Source organism: Sebastes umbrosus, chromosome 8 (genome assembly GCF_015220745.1).
Source record: "Sebastes umbrosus isolate fSebUmb1 chromosome 8, fSebUmb1.pri, whole genome shotgun sequence".
NCBI classification, from domain to species: domain Eukaryota; kingdom Metazoa; phylum Chordata; class Actinopteri; order Perciformes; family Sebastidae; genus Sebastes; species Sebastes umbrosus.
The window spans coordinates 5,315,458-5,334,963 of NC_051276.1; the positions used below are offsets into that span (position 1 = coordinate 5,315,458).

The 19,506-nt window shown below is 44.3% G+C and overlaps 1 protein-coding gene across 14 annotated transcripts in view; it reads right to left on the reverse strand.

The window, feature by feature from the left end:
* Positions 1 to 256: 256 nt before the first annotated feature.
* fbrsl1 (fibrosin-like 1) overlaps positions 257 to 19,506 on the reverse strand; it is a 337,336-nt gene continuing 318,086 nt past the window's right edge. For 8 of the 14 annotated variants that reach the window (XM_037777620.1, XM_037777614.1, XM_037777615.1 and 5 more), the window contains 12 exons: positions 17,615 to 17,874; positions 14,951 to 15,201; positions 11,461 to 11,511; positions 11,158 to 11,253; positions 8,890 to 8,961; positions 8,573 to 8,602; positions 8,185 to 8,256; positions 7,301 to 7,433; positions 5,881 to 5,964; positions 4,549 to 4,632; positions 3,465 to 3,735; positions 257 to 2,741 (listed from right to left, as the gene is read on the reverse strand). In XM_037777620.1, the coding sequence (XP_037633548.1) occupies positions 1,442 to 2,741; positions 3,465 to 3,735; positions 4,549 to 4,632; positions 5,881 to 5,964; positions 7,301 to 7,433; positions 8,185 to 8,256; positions 8,573 to 8,602; positions 8,890 to 8,961; positions 11,158 to 11,253; positions 11,461 to 11,511; positions 14,951 to 15,201; positions 17,615 to 17,874 (2,704 nt within the window). In that variant the 3' untranslated portion in view covers positions 257 to 1,441. Of the gene's footprint in view, positions 2,742 to 3,464; positions 3,736 to 4,548; positions 4,633 to 5,880; positions 5,965 to 7,300; positions 7,434 to 8,184; positions 8,257 to 8,572; positions 8,603 to 8,889; positions 8,962 to 11,157; positions 11,254 to 11,460; positions 11,512 to 14,950; positions 15,202 to 15,362; positions 15,524 to 17,614; positions 17,875 to 19,506 lie in introns of all 14 variants that reach the window. The other 6 variants (XM_037777608.1, XM_037777607.1, XM_037777618.1 and 3 more) reach the window with 6 other exon arrangements.

The window sequence follows — 19,506 nt, forward strand, 5'->3', positions numbered from 1 at the left end:
ACAGATTATGGTCAAATGATCTTATGGCTTAGGCTACTCTGCCGGCCAAGTCTGTTGCCTTTACGATTTCAAAGTGATAGCTTGATATCAGATGAGCAAATACTCTAAATGCTGAAAACTGAGGCACAAGCATTATTGGCAAACCCATCAAGCTCACATCAACATTCCACTCAGTAGCTTTGGCTTAAAGACAAATTCAGCACTTGCAGTCAGCACTGGCGACGAGCGCCAGGATGAAAGACGAGCTACAAATGTATGACATTAGGTCCAAACTTTATTCCGTACATTTTAAACCAAGAATGTTCATTTTCATTTTTTTGCACGCCTAAAACTCTACTTGTTTTGTATACAAGAGTCTAAGAAAAACAACTGCACAACACCACAAGGTTGACAGAGAAAGTCCTTTTGCTGCCCACTAAAAAGTGTCCTTCCTTTCTGTCTGGGGCTGGTCCAGTTTTTGACGTGGAAGTCTTTTAATAATTCCATCATTATTTATAAACACGTGTTAATCCAAGTTTCTCTCAGTATCACCGGTATCGTCCGCTCCCTCCGGGTGAAATCTCCATCAGGGTGCTGTGTGCTGCTTTGCATAGATTGCAGATGATCCTTCTAGGCCCCCTTACAACACCCTCCTGTCGTACTGCGCGTCCATTGGCCAGGCTTGTCTGTTGCCATGATATCCAACGGGGAAGTGATTCCCCATGTTTCATTTCATTTTGTTTTTCTAGAAATGGTTAAAAAGACTAATAAATTTACACGGTAATTTTGCAGCGAAGGAATATCAACAAGTTATTTACATCGGTTTTCTTTACAGAGACTGAACAAAGACCTCATAATATATATTTATCTGCATATCTCAAAGGCAAAACAAATGAACAAAACGAGTCGGTAATGTAACATTGTACATTGTCGTCATTGAGGATATCCTGGTACCATGAGGTTAAATTACTGAAGGTTGAAACCAAATCCAGTCTTTACAGTGGGTCATAATGGATATGTCTCACAATCAACTGGGATAAATATTGTAAAAGGCATGACTAATGCACAAAATACATAAAATTCATAGAAATGATATCTATACATGGAACAAGGATAGGAAATGTACAAACTCATTTCAGGACCTCTCTTTTCGCACAAAGCTGAAAAAAGGTATTTGATTAATATATTAATAATTATCAAATATTTAAGTCGGATATAAACATACACATATTTATGTTCTCTTTACCGACATTATTCAACCTCCAGTCCACTAAAAATAAAGTCATGGCATGTGCTTAATCAGCCTTACACACCTTTACTTTGTACAATCATACCCTTTCCCTTAGGGAGTTTTGCTCTTCTCTGGTGAAGAGCAGTGCATTTTGTTCACGAGAAGGTTTCAGATTGGGGGGGTGGGGCTTGTGAGTGCTTCTAGTAAGACTTTGTGCACCTTTCTAAGAAGCTACCGAGCCTCTACCTCTTTGGGGTTGCGAGATGGGGAGTAGTCCCGTGGGTCCTGGGTGGTGAGGGGGGTAGTTCTCCTGGGTGAGGCTGGCCTGGCACTGCCTGCTGGCACGAGGGGCGGGGGCGCACTGAGTGCGGCGGTAGGGGGCGTTCTGTTCAGAGGGCCGTTGTGTCCTGTGGAGGGGCTGAGCCTAGGGTAGGGCATGCCGCCTAGGTGGGGCATAAAAGGGGGCATGTGGGGTAGATGGCCCTCCATGGGGGACTGGTGTAGCTGATGGAGGCGTGCTCTGTCCAGCTCCTCCCTCAGGTGGAGGCGCTCTCGCTCCTCCACCTGCTGTCTCATCCTCTCGTGCTCCCTGCGCACCTCCAACAGGTGCTCGTGGTGAGAGTAGTCGTGAGCCTCCCTCTCGCGGTAGGCTCGTTCCTGCTCGTACACGCTGGGGAAGCGGTGTCCTTGCTCGGCCCTGAGCTGGAAGTCCATGCGCCGCTGCAGGTCCAGGCTGCGGTAGGCCTCTCTAAGTGGGTCCCAAGGGAAGGCCGGGTGGGGCAGGCGTTCTCTTCCTGCCAGAGGGCTCACTCCCATGAAGGGAGCCATGCGTGCCCGGTCCAACACATTGAGGCTGCCCATCTGGGGCATGGCACTCATGGACAGGGGCAGAGAGTGTGCCATGGGGACGCCGTGCATGCCAGGTGCTGGAATGTCACTGCCACGCGGTGAGGCAAGAGGGTGCTGGTGGGACAAAGGTGGGTGGTGGTGGTGCGGGTTCAAAGGCTGGCTGATTTGAGCGGGGAGAGCTTGGGCTGGCGGTTGTGGGGCGGGCTCAGAACTCACCACCATGACCTCCTGCTCCTCCTTCCGCTCCTCCTTAATCTTCATGTCATTTTTCACCTTGTGGAGGAGCTCTGCAGGCTGGTGCTCTTTCCTCTCGCTGTCCTTGAGCGTAGGCGGGGGCCCGCCTGCCATCTTCAGGCCCTGCTCATTGATCACTGCCTTGGAGTACGGGGAAGGAGAACGTTGAGCGGGTTTGATGGAGTCTTCTGAGGATCTCCTCTCTAGCATCTCCTTGCCAGGCGAGCGGCTCTCCTTCACCTTCACGTCGGCCAGCGTGGAAGACTCTCTCTGGCGCTCCAGCAGCTCCTTCTCCGCCTCGCGGACCCGATCCACGCTGCCGCTGTGATGTCGACCCGAATCGCAGGAGTTCTGGCTGTTTGAGCGAATCAGATTGCTGATCTGGTAGCTGACTGGCGCCGAGGCCGGAGATGAACGGTTTGAGTGGCGATTGCGATCCACAGAATCCCTGTAATGACATAATAAAACAGTTTGTATTTAGTAGTGCAGGTTGTATTTAGGGATGATTTATCTTGATTAAATTTCCACAATAAAACCTGGGTTATAATTCTCTATAAAAATGCACTTGTCTTCCTCTGATAATGTTTACTGCCTTTAAATTTGAAAGTAAACCCTGCGTTTTGCTAGAATATCATCCACAGATATTTTTCCAATTATATTTAGACAGAGAGCTTCTCTCAGAGCTGCTTGTTGCCTGTTTGATTTGTGTCCGTTTCCTCGTTGGATCCATGAATTCAATTTATTTCAGTTTCCACGGATACGACTAATGGACTGGAGAATTGTCACACTTTTTTCGTTTGTCTTTGACAGTACATCTTTCTATCTCCAGAGCTGATTTGGGCGATTCAAGTGTTTTGTCCAAACATCATCTAATCATCTTGTATATATGCTAATGCTAGCTGGGAGAGGGATCATTAGTGTGGCCATGTCTTTATAGTTGTGATCATGTTTTTTTTTTGTACTCATGTAGATAATTTTGTTATGTTTGAAAATATTCACAATTCTGTCCTTTACATTTGTTGTGTGTAGGATGATCAGATTTGTTACCTTCCTGTGGGAATCCCATAATGCTTTGAAACAATACAATAAGGTCAAATGTTAAATTGTGATGACAGTAAGTTAAATAGAGTAATAATACCCAAAAGTTCATTTGCATCTGCCTCAAACTCACCTGTCTTTATCCTTCTCCTCTTTCCCGATGGACGAGTCTCTTTTCTCTCTTTCCCTCTCCCTTTCTCGTTCTCTTTCCCGTTCTCTCTCTCGCTCTCTCTCGTGGCTGTTGGCTGAGCTGCTTCTCTCAGCGTCTGCGGTTTTGGGCCACTGCGGCGGGGTGGGGAAAGATGGCGGGGTGCGTCGGAGTCTGTTCCAGGTGTCGTGGTGGGGGCTGCCAAACGTGGGCAGTCCTCCTGGCCCCTCCTTGGTGCCAAACATGCTGTTGGACCCTGGAGGGAAGGGGGAGACAGGCGTGGGACCCACTGTAAGTTAATTGGGCACAAAACCTTCTTGAGGACACATAAGATGAGAAAGACTCGACAACAAAAGCTGCTTTTGTCTTTGTCTCTGGAGGTTCTCTCACTGAAGCTGTTTGAAAGAGTTAGAGGTTAATGGCTCCCCCCACCAGAGAAAAAAAAAATCTACTCATTTGCTTTTGGACTAAAGGGCTTCTCCCCCCCTCCCTTTTTTTGCACTGGATGAACAGGGGAGACTCACTTGCCCTCTGGAGTTGAGGGCTGTGAAAAGCCAAGGGAGACCTTAGCATTCCACAGCATGTCTCTTCCAATCACATCCATTTTCACAACAGGGTGACCGATTTGGCACACAAAAATAGGAGGGATGAAGAGAAAGAGAGAAAGGCATAGAGAGAAGGATGCAGGGGGAAAAGAGAAAGCCCTCCATGGTGGTGCAGAAGGGGCTTGTCAAATAATTAATAGATGAATTGCCACCAAACAGCGGACCTGAGAGGGCCTGTTGGCAGCAGCGCAGCCAGATTAAAGCCAGACTGTTGGGGACATGGTTGGTGGGTGAAGTGGAGGCAGGGAGGAGGTTTGCTGTGGTGTGTTGTGCTGCCTTGTTGGGCCTCCCTGGGCTAGGGCTGCTTTGACACAGAAACTAGAGCTAAGTGTCTTGATTTTTTTTTTTCCTCCCCTCCTGGCTCTCCCTGTGGTCTAACGCTGTCCTGCTCTGTTCTGCTACTGGCCACAGGGGCCAGGATTGAAAGGGGGAGCGGTGGAGGAGGAGAGGGGGCCAGCGCTTACCAAGCGAGGGGTTGCCTAATCCTCCGAAGGCACTGCTTGAAAGGTTGCCGAGGCCGCCATAGGAACTGGAGCGACTGAAAGGATCTGTAAAATGCCAAACAGGGATTAGCAAAAGGGGGGGCTGGCTAGCGGTGCTCACCCCAACACCAACCCGCTCCACTCGGCTTTTCTCTTACAAGCGAGCTGTGGTTTTTATTTTAGCGCTGCCACCCTAGCTCTCTGCCTGGTAATCCTGCAGTAGCCAGGTCGCCTGGATGCTGGATTCATTGCCACTAACTGGGGTGGAGTGTCCCTGACCCTGCTGGGGCTAGTGGAAGAACACTGCACGATGGGGAAATTACTTTAGAGTTGTTGGAGCTGAGCTGAAAATAGACAATAGCGGTAGGACAGGGGAATTAGCAGCTGTAAAAATTAGGCTAGACCGACCCCAATGATTTAATTGGAGAATCTGTGTCTGCTGGGCTCCACTGACGCAGACCAGAGCCTCCGAATTTATAAGAATAAGACAAACATTTACCCTGAGAAAGTGAACAACGCTCATCAACTGATAATTTGCAGTCCCATTTTAATTCAGCAAAAAATCCATCAGGAAATGCAGGACTTATCAACAGATTAGGGTTTAAGGATTTTCAGCTCTGGGGCTTGTTAATATATTAGAAAAGACAACAATGACAAAATCTCCTCTGCCTCACACATGAATTCCCTGGTCAGGAAAATTTTGCTCGCTAAATCTTCCTCCTCAGTGCACCATGCATTCATAAGCACAAAATGGATCGACTCAAGGGCTTATTCCATGAAATCAACTTGCCACTCTGAACCAAAACAGATAGAATGGTGGAAAATAAATGAATGCTTAAAAAAAAAAAATTTAAACGCACAAATAAATCCAACATCATTAACTACCCTCCATTACTCCTATGAATTATGTTGCAAGCATATAGGAAATAGTGTCATATATGCTGTTGCACTGCGTATAGTTTGGGCAAACAAATGAGGGACACTAGGCTAGCTCAGTCTTTTTAATGACCCCAGACAGTTATTTAAAGCTGTTATGAATCATGCTGTCTGACTATATGATGGCTACACTCCCCCATTACCATGAACTTTGAGTTTGCTCAAGAACTGCCGCAACCGGCTGGCCACAGTGGCCAACTGGACTCCATATAAACCTGAAAATGAACCTGAGATCAAAATATAGAAATATCTAGGCTTCAAATTACACCCTGGCGGCTTGTAATGTGTTTAAAACAAGAGTGTTAAAGAGAGAGAGAGAGAGACGGAGAGAAAGAGGAGATAAATGTATAAAAAGATTTGAACATGGGGGTTACTTACACTTACCTGCCAAATGGCTAGGAGGCAGGAAACCGCTAGGGTGGGGGACATGGCCATACGGAGAGGGAGCGGGGTGGCCCGAGCCTATCAGAGCGGAGAGGATATAACAGTGTTATTATTATCCAATCAGACAGTTATACCTTCTCTAACTAGCCATTCAGAGACAATCACAATTTTAACCTCAGAGATCAGCCAGGACCAAGAACATAAATGCATCACAAACTTGAATATAGATGTGTGCTAGAGCAGTGGTTTCCAAACTATTTTCCTTGAAGCCCGCCCTACTTGTATCTAAGAAAAGGTGAGCCCCCCCCCCCCGACGTCATCACCCTAAAAAAAAACACAAATCCTCCAACAAAATCCTCAATTTGAATAAGGTGATTTAGTGTATTGAATGATTAAGTCTTTTTTTTTTATTAAATCAACTTTCTTTAATGAATATAACTCATCAGTTTCATCAACATAAATAAAGTGTTGACGTCTTGACGGATTCGTTAAGTGAATACAGATCATAATATGATCTTTTTTTTTGGAACAACGTATTATCTGTTATTGTGGTTAAATAAATGTAATTCATGGTGTTGTTAGATTGCTTAATACAGGTGCATGCCTCCCTTTGCTGCGTGTCAAGCGGGAGAGCAAATAGGTTTTTGACGGCAGTGAAAATGTTGTTTTTGAAAGGCTAAACACCAACAAATATGGATTGAAGCATATTTTGTTAGATTTTTTATTACTTAGTAGCAAAAAAATGTGTTATTATGATTTTAGTTATACATGAGCAAATCTAATTTTGACTACCTCAGAGCAGGGACCTCAGGTTAGGAACCACTGCGCTAGAGGAATTTAGAAATGGCTGACTGATGCCCTGGAGCAAATTAACCATTGGTATTTTGCATTTATTGCAGCTGTTGCATGTTTGTGTGCGAGTCTATAGTTGCTTATTGAGGTCAGTTCCTGACTGTGCAACAAGCTGGCCTCTCTCACAAAACACTGCTTCCATCACCCATATTCCATGAATTGTTAATGAAAGAACCAATTACAGCAGTGCCTCTGACACACCACTGCATAATTACCAGTCAAAGGCCGTTCGCCTCTCTGTTGCCCTCCAACGCAGGGCAAATCAGTCAATTACCTAACCGAGAGTCATCCATATTCATGGCCATATCTGACTCCCTTTACTGACAAAACATTTGCTACAAAGGCACCGTAATTAAGTGAACATTACATGAGAGGAGAGGAAATAAACGATGCTTTTTCATTACAGTGGTGAAGGAACAATTTCGACATGCAGCTATGAATGCTCATTTGCATAAAGACACTGGAAGGCATTGAGAATGGGCTAATTTGAGAGCTTTTGAATAATTTGTCTCGGAAGGTGCAGTTCATCGCCCTGCATTTGGCGCTGGGAGACCCGACTGACCTGAGGAAGAGAAGAGGGGTCGTGCCAGGTCATGAGTGTACTGGAACCCTGGGAAGACTCCTGGAGCTGGGGGTCGACTGAACAGGTCCAGCTTCCCATTCATGTCTAGTTTGTGAGGATCCAGCTGCATTTGCTACAGTGGAGAGATGCAGAGAAAAGGAGAGGGAGACAGACAAAAGAAAATTAGGTCGGTCGACAACAGTACCAAACATTTCCAACGACAGAGTGAGAGGGAATTATCCTCGGGCTACACTGGGTGAGAGATCAGAGGAAGACAGATACATCAACAATGGCTCCATGTCTCCAATTCTGGCCAACTGTGTTACAACAAATATATGTAAGCTGATTAGGGACACTAAATCCTTGGTAACGGGGGTTCAGAGCCCAAGAAGGACTGACACCACTGGGCCAGCGGCATTAGCAGAGGATCTCCATGGCAAGGCCACACCATCCTCTGTCAGTGAGAGGAATACTTCTACACAGGCAGTTTTTGCCTGTGTTCAAATCGTCAATACAACTATTACTTCAACTACTAATTCTGTCACTGAGTGCTATAAATGTGATCTTTCTCTTTAGGTGGAGTGAGCCATGCACAGAGCCTTTACGTCTGCTAAGAAGTGTAACCTTCTGACTGTATTTTTGCGTTAAAATCTTAGAGAAAAGAGGAGACACCATTTTGTGTTATTAACTTTAACAGCATTCTGCTCTGTGTTATCTGCCTTTTTCCCACCCAGATGGTCTGTCTGAATCCAGTAACAAGATTATTTTACAGGTTAAGATCTATGACATGATCAGCCCTACTTATTACATTAGCAATAGACTGTATCTGCTTTTACATGACAGCAAAAAGATTCCTGAAAGACATCATTATCCATCTCACGCACCTTCATTTTCTGCTGGTGGTGGTAGATCTGCCATGCGATCTGGACATGCACTGCGCACCACTTGCCAGGTTTCTAAAAATTTAGAAAGAAACTGAGGTTAGCCTGTTGGCTTTGAAATAGGGAGCTAAAAATGGATTCTGGCATTGAGATTTTCTGGCCAAACTACAAAGTGGGAACTCGTCAGAATTTTCAACCAGGCAACGGATTAAGAAAATCTAACCCTGACTTTAGCCCAATAGAGACCTCAAAGCTATCCTTAGATGCAGCCAAAACCCCTGAATTTCCTTGATCAGGAGTTGTTGAAGAATTTGCAGTTTTAGACTTTGTGGCCTGGCCAGAGAGATGAAGCATTTAACAACAGATGGAGATGGACAAGGCAACCACTTACCCTAACAGATGTCCTGAACGGATCTGTTATCTGTATGGATAAACGGACAATCGTTATCTTCAACAACAAAAGATAAATAGCCAAAATGTGCAGTTCTGCAGCGTTGGGATTCCATTCACTCACTCAGGCACCTCATATGAATGCGTCATAGAGATGCGCAAGGAGAAATGCCTCGTCTCAAAAAAGATGTTAATGCCAATACATGCATTCACATCTCTCTGAGACACATACTGTACGTATGGCACGTGTGTGGCTTTCACCAGAAGACACAGAGGAAGAGCAGAGCGGTTCGGGATGCTATCGGCCTGGATGCTTACCCGTGGATCCTTCTGTAGGAGTGTGTGAGGTACTCCACCAGGACGTCCCGCAACGTCGATGGAATTAGATGCCTGACAGAGAGAGAGAGAGACAAAGAAAAAGAGATTCACGGTGATCAACCAGATCTACGGTAGTTAAACAGCTTATTGGTAACATTTTTAGATAGAAGAATATTGAAAAAATGAATAAATACATATACAGAGACTTTAGAAAGGTGCTGAATAAAAGTATGGCTTTTCCTGAAAAAAAAATGATTATGATTATGAATTAATCATTTAAAAAAATGTTGGCGGGTCCAAAATTAACGTTTTGTTTATATTGGTGAAAGATATCTGACGTTTAGTTCCTGCTTCTAACAAGGCTTGTGAGCCAATAGTAAAACGAGGTTGGTATCACGTGGTATCGCTGGGTCGTCAGTTAGTGTGGAAAAAACAAATTAATGGCTGAGATTGCCGGTAAGTGCCGGTAAGTACTTGTTGTGAAGTAAATGCGATGGAACGAGGGAGGGAGAATGCGACATCTGGATGGCTGAATGTTATCAATATTATCAATAGTTCCTTTAAAAGATTTATAAATCAGAGAAAGAGAACGTCTGAACTACTGTATACTATGGCATGCACAACACTTACATATATGTATTCTGACCTCCTGTAATGATTCTCAAAATGGGATCTAAAAAGTAGTGCTTAAAGGTGCTAAATGCGAGCTTGGGAGCATTTATATTGCTTCCGTACGGCTCTCAACATGGCGACAGCTGAGCCGGCGGCTTGTAGCGAACGTTGCTACCAGCGCTAACAGTGAAAACAAAGGCAACACTGCTGATAGAGCTAACAGCGTTAACCTCAGCTGTAACCGCCGTGTGAGAGCAGTGCAGAGTGGCGGCCATGAGCTAGCCAGTGGGACAAGCTCACATGCACTAACATGCACTATAAGCACACACGGCCTGCCCGGCTATGTCAACAAAGCACAGAGAAGCTCAGACTACAACACACACAGAGGGAGAGTGACTTCATTCTCTGCTCAGGTAGACATTACTCCTCTATATCTTTATATAGCAAATAGTTGTTTGCTGCTATATCCAATCCAGATATACAGTAACTCAAGGTTTTAAACCCAATAGAGGGTCCTCGAGCTAGTGCTAATAGCATCCCTCTAACCTTGCACTCTCCTTCAGCAGCACTATAGCTCGCTAATCCTCAACGACTGCTCCTGTATGGCTGACGTCAGTAGATAAAACCGCGATGATGCTGCAGGCGCTGAGCCATGCCAGAGTAACACATCTCTGATCTCTCCCATCTCCTCTCTAAGTCATTGGAGCGCAAGTGGCTAGATCAGCCTTATTAATCCATCCCTACATCAGGGATAGGAAGATCCTGCAGGGTGACCCGGGTCACCAGCCCTCACAAACAAACACACATCCCTCCCCCTCACCCCCCAAGCTCCTCTCCAAGAATACTTAGCAGGGGCTTTGGACACATAAGACTGTTCCTTGAACCATCTGGAGGGGCCTTCGACAAAAGGGCCCCTCCATGACAGAGCCCCCCTGGGAATAGGGCCAGCGGATTTAGGCCAGCTTTGATTGGTGGCTTACACCGGGTCACAGCCGCTGGGCATCTGCCAGACAGACTCCCACCCTCCCACCGCTTCCCGTCCCTCGCATCCCCACCGCCCCGGCATCTTCTTTCCTCTGCTCTCCCAAACATCACAGACATCGCTCACAGCTCGGGCCAACACGCGGCTCTGACCCTGGTTCAGGTCCAGTCAAGTCTGACAGAGTATTATAGATGGATTTATGGATTTGAATGGGATGGGGTGAGGTTTATTAGAATCCTGTTTCACATCTTCGTTGTACAGAGCTCTGCTGCTTTTCTCACCCAAGACAGACAGTCTAGACTCTCTTTTACTTTCATGGATATACCCTTCAAGGACATTTCTTTTATGACAAACATATAGTGTATTCACAACCAAAAACTACAGCATCGTGTCTGTGGTTAATAAATTAGTTGCTTTAGTGATGGTGAGTGTGTAGCCATTTTGACCCATACAAACTCTTGGTACATTAAATTGTTTTTTACACTGACAAGAGGTGACTCTACTTCAGTGCATGTGATTTTATGAAAAAAAAAAAAGTCAAAGCATGTAAAAAAAAAAAAGCATCATTATCATTTTAAACTGTGTAAAGTGATACAAGCTTGTATGATTTCTTTTAAGCCCGTGCTTCGTTAAATTCTCTGTCTGTCTGCAGAGGGTGGGGATGTGGGGCTGACCTTGGGCTGGAAGGCTCCTTGCAGCGAGCTGAAGGGTCCTGAGTGCGGGAGCAGCGGGGGCATGCCTGGCATGGTGGGGGGATAGGAGGGGAAGAACTGGGGAGAAAAGAGGAGGATGGGAGATACAAAAAGACACAAAACTAAATCATACAGAGATACGTACAGTACAGGACTCAAAGCATATGCACACACAGAAACACAGCCACAAGAAATGCTCTCACGGCAACATTCAAATATGTCAAATATTTGAGTGGCCAAAATGCAAATAGCAAATTTAAATTAGAATGACGAAAAGAAACTCACGTTTGAATGTCTGATGAAGGGATTGTCCAGTTTGGGGGTGTATTTGTCGAACTGGAAGAAGAAATAACAGAGAATTAGGACACAAAATGATCTACAGTACCAACATCCTTCATGTAAAACCTTCTTTTATAATAGCGTCTCATGATTTTTACATCACGACAACAAAACACATGATCGACATCTGTAACCGGTAATAAGCAGGGTTTTGATCCAGAATAATAAGCCCAGGAGTAAAGCAGCTGGCTTCCACTGGTCATGGGTTTACTTAAACTGCATGGTCAGATAGGCAGTTAAATTACTAACTATACGACCGCTTTAGCAGGCTGCCAAGATGAAGACAGCCTGCATGATTTTCCAATTGAGCATACAGAGGTTGGGCGTGGAGGCCCAGCTCGGAGAATCAGACCATTTTAAAACCAGACCAGTTGTTTCTATTCACTGGAAAATTTGTAGAAATGTGAATCTAATTGCTTTTGACTGCTATGGTTTCTTTCTTTTTTCTTTTTTACATGGTATAGATGGCAGGGGAGTATATGGAGACATACAGCTTGTTTTGGGTGTTAGAAAACCAGACTTCAAAATCAAAATTTCGTTAAAAAAAAGACTGGCCAATTCTCTGTGCATTAAATCATGGAAAGAATATATAAAGCCTGGTGTGTGCCTTTCTTTTATGATTGAATTTGCAACGGTTAGGAGCTAATTCAGGACAGATCAGCTTGAAACTGATACAGCCATGGCACGCAGAATTGATGTGAGGAAACCTTTTCTGTGGCAGAGCTTATGCCTAACAGAATAATCTCAATTGGAATTTGCCGTATAAAAACTATGTTGTTATATGAAAAAAATGTTTCTGATCATGTCCTGAACACATGGGAATCTAGTCAGTAAGCTGAGAAGGAGCGGAGGGAGGGAGAGAACAGAGAATGTTGCCCCGTGTATGAATGGGGACTTTGTACGTCTGTTCGCAAGCCAATACTGGCTCTCTATTTTGAAACAGGCTAATTACAAGTGACAGTAACTTATTCCTATTCTGCAAATACACAAACCATTTGCAGGTACTTTTTGCGAGTGTTTTCACAAAGCTCTCTTGGCAGGCGCAGACGTTTTGGGTTTACATAAAACAGGAAAATGAGCGGGTATGAATCAGTGTTTCTGTGTGCGCGTGTGCAGCGTCTCAGGTGGTGTAAGGTTGGCTAAGCAGCTAGTGGAGACGCAAGGTTTGGGTCAGGGGCCCTCCGGCGAAGCGGGGCCATTCACATCTGCACACAAAATGGCTGCAGCGGCGGCGACGGTGTCGGCGGCCCTGTTTGTGGGCGATAATGGGCCCAAATCAAAGACAGACAGCCCACTGAGAGGAAACGCCGAGCCAGCTTCCGAGCTCATTAAACAGCTCCTCTGCATTTCTGAAGGCGCGGCCTGTTTAATGTCTGACACCGTTAGAGGGATTTTGGCCGCTTTACGGCCTAGTAAAAAAAAAAAAAAAAGGAAAGGAAAAAAAAAGCTTGCCCTTGTAATTTATGGTGCCTGTCACAGTTTTATAGTAAACAGCTTTGGCTAATTAAAGTTTAATATTTCATCTTATAACAATTAAGGATATTCCTTGTCCAAAGACATGGCAGGGGCGAGGGGGCGGGGTAGGAGAGACGCCCAGTGCTGCCATGTGGCAAGCCAGCTGCTTGAGGGCGTTAAACAATAAACAAAAATAGAGGCTTCATAATTTCATTAATTACAGCCATTAGCCAAGGACTGTTACATAGTTGAAATGACATGGGGCGTCTAGAGAGCAGGAGAAAATAAAAGAGAGCGAGAGAGAAGGCGAGAGAGAGAGAGAGAGAGAGAGAGAGAGAGGGAGAGATAGAGAGAGAGGCCATACTTGGTTCGCCTTTTCATGACAATACAGTAAAAAACAACCACAACATCATCATTACTCCCGCCTCTCTAAGCAAACACCAAAGAGAAGAAAAACAGCGTTATTACTGAGGGGAGGAATGGAGGGGGAAAAGGCATAAGTTAAGTAACAACACAGTTTCAATTAAAAGGAAAAAAAAAGACATTAATGGCAGTCTCAAATCCCATCTTAACAACAACAAGAGACGGAGGGGGTATGTGCATCATGCGCTACATAATGCCAGCATTAGCGAGATGAGGAAAATCACCCCTTTCATCTTCAAAGAGACGTCTGCGTGTTGTATATAATTCCTACCATGTCAGGAATGAACAGCAGACCAGATAACGGCGTGCGCGTTGGCTGAAGAACCGTCTAAACGGTCTCTATACTTATCTGAGACTGTGCCATAAATACCAGAGCTTTGATTTCTAATGAACAGGATGGGGGTAATCTTGCAGCGGGGCCTTAATGGGACCACAGGCTCTTAATCAGAGGTCACGGCATGATGGATTAGATCTATTAGACTAATGCCAAAAAGCTACAAATGGAGGCCCCGTCTGAATCGACTGTCAGAGATCGCTGTGCATTTAAAATGATGGATGAATAGTCATAACCTTTTTTCCTCTGTACTAATCTGCCAGTGTTTGAACCCCCACCCGCCCCCCCCCAGCCCAGACTTGATGGCAGTCAAAGCACGGAAGCAATTACAAACATTATCAAAACAGTTTTGCAGTGATGTCATCCCCCCTTCATCCGCAATGAGGTCATTTGACCGACTGCTTTGAATTTGTCAAAGTTGTGCGCGCACACACAAACACGTGGCAAGGAACTTTCACACAAATGTACAAGTCTACAGGAATGCATTCACACACACACACAGATCAGTTTGACGGCGCCTTTGTTGCTCCTTGTGTACAGGCAAATGAAAACATTCAAAACCATTTAAAACACATCCATATGCAAACAATTGACAAAGCCTGCCTTCAGGCAATTCCTTTGTTTTGATCCTCGGCAAACACTGAACAGTGAAATCTATATCAAAGTTTAAATGAAGGTGAATAATTTAACGTTGGCCTGTCTGACAAACATGCCATGAGTCAGAAAATGGCCTTTATAGAAAGTGATGCATAGTGTGAATGTACAGTTTTATATTCCACTATGGATGAAGAAGTTGCAACGTATTTATATGCCTGGTCGGGTTTGACCAACCTGAGCAGCAACTAGCACGTATGTGGACGGACTAGAAGATGTGCTAGTATGTGTGAGCGTGTGTGTAAAGGGAGGTGGCAGCCAGTGGGCCACATCTGCCCAGCATTTGTCCTTATTAGAGTGGAACAGATGTGATGCTCCCAGCTACTCATCAGCCCTCAGACTTTAGCAGTATGCAGAAATCAAAGAGCAAAATTCAAATGAAATCAGTATCATATTTTTGGAAGGGAGGGGTTCCTACAGCTACGGGACATATTTGGTAAATTTTTGGGGTAAAGAGAAAAAGGGAAGAATCGATTGAAGAGGAGCTCGGGAGGGGTGACAGGTAGGTGGGTGGGTGGGAAGTTACGGGAGCTTTTTATTTATTTATTTATTTATTTTACTTATCCTCACATTTCTGGCTTGGGTACGCACCATGGGGGGTGCGGTGGGCGGGGTGAGGATGGCGGCCGGGGGCAGACTGGCGGGGAAGGGCGTGAAGGTGTGCTGGTGGGTGTGTTGGTGCTGGTGCATGTGCTGGTGTTGGTGAAACTCGGCCCTCAGGAGCGAAACGGGGGCCAGCGGCGAGGCGGACGGCCCCCGGCCCCGCTCTGAACTCTGAACCAGGAAGCGGTTGTTCAGCTCTTGCCTCAGGAGGTCATGCTCTGTAAGAAAGGAGAGCGAGGAAAACCAAAAAAAAAAAAAGCCAAACAAATAAACAAAAAAAAAGGGGTGGGGAGAGGGAAGGGGGGGACACAAGAAAAAAAAGGCACGGGCGCCCAGTCAGTCTTCACAACAAGGGTAGAAGAGAAGAGAAAATAGTCACCTGGCATTCTCTGTTTCTCCAGCTCATGCTGTGAGGGTTTTCTACGTGGGGACTCATTGGTGGTGGTAAGAGAGTTGCCTGTGACAATGTGCCAATCAGAATCCCCGAATGAGGCTGGCAATACATGATTGGTTGGTTGAATGATATCAACAGGCTGGTATCTAAAGACAAGAAAGAACCAAGAGTCATCCCAGCAGAAAACACACACACTCTTGCCCTCTATTAGAAAGTTAATGCACAACTGGCATATTTATTACATATTTTGGAGACACCCATCATCACTGGAGACATTTGTTTCCTTCTATTGCAGCATGAAATAGCTTGTTTTGGTGAAATCGTTGAACATATTACAAATCGTTCCAAATCACATATTGTTGGCAAGAGAAAACATAATTGTGGTTGTTGAGGTTGCATCAGATTACTGACTGAGTGCACCATTTTTCAACATGTGATTGTTAAAGTGCTGCTTTCAGTTCTCTGAAGATGTGTCCAGCTGTGATGATTGTCCAGTTGCTAGCTGACATTTTCCAGTGTAGCATCCACGCTGTCCTACGGTGACCTCATCACCCTTTTTCAAATTACTATGCTACTATAAAGACAGTCCATCTTAAACATTGAAGTATGATGTTCTCCACCAGCGAAAATGAGACCGAACATTAAAGCATGTGACTTGTAGGAGAGGCCGCCTACTGTCGCTTTTTATTATTATTATCTCCGCCTGGACATAATGAGATCGGTTGAGTGTGTGCATCTCTGTGTCTGTCCATGGCTAATCTCGCATAGTGCTGCACCAAACTGCATAATATTTTGGCCGCTCATTTGCCTTCTAAATGAACGACTAAGTTTGATTTTACCAGCAGACTGTTCACACTGAAGTATACTCAAGCAATGGCCAGGCAGGTCTCAAGGCATCCCGCCAGCGGCTCCGTCACATCTCAGGACAGGGTCGCAGCAAATTTCCAAACAGGCGTTATTTGGATAAACTGACCAAATATTGGGAATCTCAACGGTTACTTTCTCACATGATAACAAATTAAAACTTAATTAAGAGACACATTAACAGCTTTTATCCTGGCTCAAAATCTCACAAGACTGACAGCCGGTCTCAAGGCACCCAGACTCAATGCATTGTGGGGCAGTTGAGTAAGTATAGTAAGCTGTGCAGTAAGCTCACGTCTGATACTCAGAAATTCTTGCTAATGTAGTATACCTCCAGGCATTTCTCACAAAATCCACAAACTATGCAATGTGAACGCACTACATATTCAATTTTACGTCCTACTTAGTGAAGAATGAATAGTATATTGGTATGCAATTTTGAACACAGCCACAGTGGGGGAAAACAGTTTGCTCTCTTTTATTGTTATGGACAGTGTGTTTGGCTATCAGCTAACAGCTAACAGAACTACACACACTGTTGAGTGCATCGGCGCTGCTAACAGAGATCGTAGAGACACAATGGGGGAAAAAGAGTGTGCTTTGTAGACTTGAAGATGGTTACGCCTATGGGACGGAGCTGAGACGCACACCTGCACAGAGCTGATGCAGACATCCGCATAGATTACAATCTCAATCTCATGTGCTACATACGGTGCTTTTAAGAATCAAAATTATAATTTATTATTCACTATGCATAGGCACTTTGAAAACCGACTCTCGAAACTGATTTTATAAAACGGTGTTCTGGAAAGCATTCTTCACAAGACAAAGATGGATATACTGTACTGTGCAGTATCAGAGGATAAATAAGTAAAGAAATGTAATGAATGGGCACTTACCAGTACAGCAAATCGTATATGAACACTTGACTAGTTTCAACACCATATAACACATATTTTGTGATCAACTAATTATTACAGGTTGAAGACTAGTTCTGGCATTCTATGCATAAATATAATTTTTTTTCCTTAGAACGGTGAATGTAACTTGAATACAGTAAAGCTGTGCAGCTAAGTCTAGTACAACTGAATATAAAACACAGCCTGGAATATAAAATGGACATGTTACTATAGAAACTGTATGTGCATACTATTACATGAGTATTCAAAGATGCAGCTAAATGTGTTATGAAAACGTTTTAGATCTTTACAAAAATCTGACATTTCTTTAATAAATGTGTTTTGTTATTTTGTTAAAAAATGTGTTAAATAATTCAATAAAAAGGACACTGAGTGTTGGTCCTTCTAAAGCTACCATGTATCCTAGGAGTTTGTGTCTGCACTGAAGCTACCATGTGAGGTGCGCGGCTTTACCTGGGTAGGGGGTGCCGGCGGGGTGCCCGGGCACCACTAAACTGTTGGTCGGTAAGGTCGGTGGTGGCGGCAGTGTGGCTGGGGTTGCAAACATGGCCGGATGGCGATGGGCCGGGCTCCGTAGGGAGGAATAGTGCGAGGTAGAGAGATTTGCTATGGACAGAGGCAAGGCGGGGGCGGAGGACGGGAGCCCGGTATGGTGGTGGTGAGGGGATGGGGGCAAGTGCTGTTTGGGAAGACCCAATGGACTGCTGCTGTGGCTGAAGATTTAATGGGAGACAATGGAAAAAAATACAATTCTCATTAAAAGAATGACAGTTTAATAATGCAAATGAACACATATTTTATTCACTTACACAGAGTTCAGTCAGAACGCAGCGGTATGATACATTCAGGGAAAGTACTACTACCTTGTGCAGCTGTAATATCTTTGTGTACATCTGCTGTATATTATGTGTTAACTTGCTTTGTTTCTAGCTCAGCTGTACTGAGAATAGGTTTGACACTTTGCTTTGACAACATAAGAGGGATTTTCCAATAAAACTTTTGACATTGAAATAATAAGGTGAGGGCAGACACTGAGAAGATGAGGTGAAATGGGGAATAGTTGTGCTGTAGGTTCCTCATATAGTGTTGCTCAATGAAAAACAGTAAATCTGACGGCTGGTTATTGCAAGTTTGCAAGTGGCGGAAAATCAATATCCGCATGAAAACAGTCAATATTGTGTAGAACTGTACAGTATCTTGTCGCATCGGACAAGACACTGTACATTATATGTATCCATTATACTAAATTTGGAAATTGCTGCAGTTTATGTTATTGCTGTCTACACTAGATTGGCAGGAACACATTAAAAGAAAGTGGTGGTGTCTGCGATGTAAAATCCTGATTAGGTACAAAAGGTGGAACAGTGAAAGTGAACACAGCTCCCTGGATACACAAGTTCTGCTCCCTTACTGAGATTTCTTTTACGGACATATCCCAGCTGACCAAATGAGGTTGAAATGCTGCTGAATATGCCACTAACACAGCATCAGTGTGTTACAGTTATAGCATGAGGACACTCAGTAGTGTGTAGGGATGAGTACAGAAACCTGGTATTAAAAGGGCACTGATGCTAAGTTATTAAAGACCGAAGTATTGATAAGCTCTGATGTTATTGGTTCTTTTATCTGTACTTTTTAACGTTTTGGTAATTTTGGGTTGGGTCTGAGCTCCTCCAACCACACACACACACACACACACACGGTGCGATGTCAGCAAATAGCTGAGCAGAGAGGCGGCGGTGGAGACAGAGAAATAAACCAGGTGAAGTGAAGATAACTACGACAACTACGCTAGTTACTGTAAGTGCAATAAAACCTTTGTGAGTAAAAAGCCAATACTTTCTCGATACACCTGTTCAACAAGCATAAACATGATGTAAACGTGTAGAAAAACAACATTTCAATCAGCTCTGTCCGCAGTCTCTCATCCACCGCCGCTATGTTTACACAAGCAGTGTGTTAGCTTGGCTAATAGCGAATTGTTACAAACAAGTTAAAACAAAAGCGGTCTATATGTAGTCTAACTGTATATCTTAGTTTGCCACGCATCTTAAAATTAATGTAAATAAATTTATCTGCTGGCTGAGACAAAGCAGCCCCTCCTCCCTCAACCAGCTGTAGTGGTACCTGCAGGCAGTGATTCACATCATCAGAGGGAGGACAGAGGACAGGAGGAATGACTGATACTGACTAATGTCTGTGTTCTTCATTCTTTATCAGCCTCACTCAGGAATATTATTTATTTTTATTGACATTCTACATTAGTTTCCAGTAAGATATTATTGATTTTGCTCTGCTCTAGAAACATTTAAGTTATATTTAAAATACAAATAAATTCTAATCCT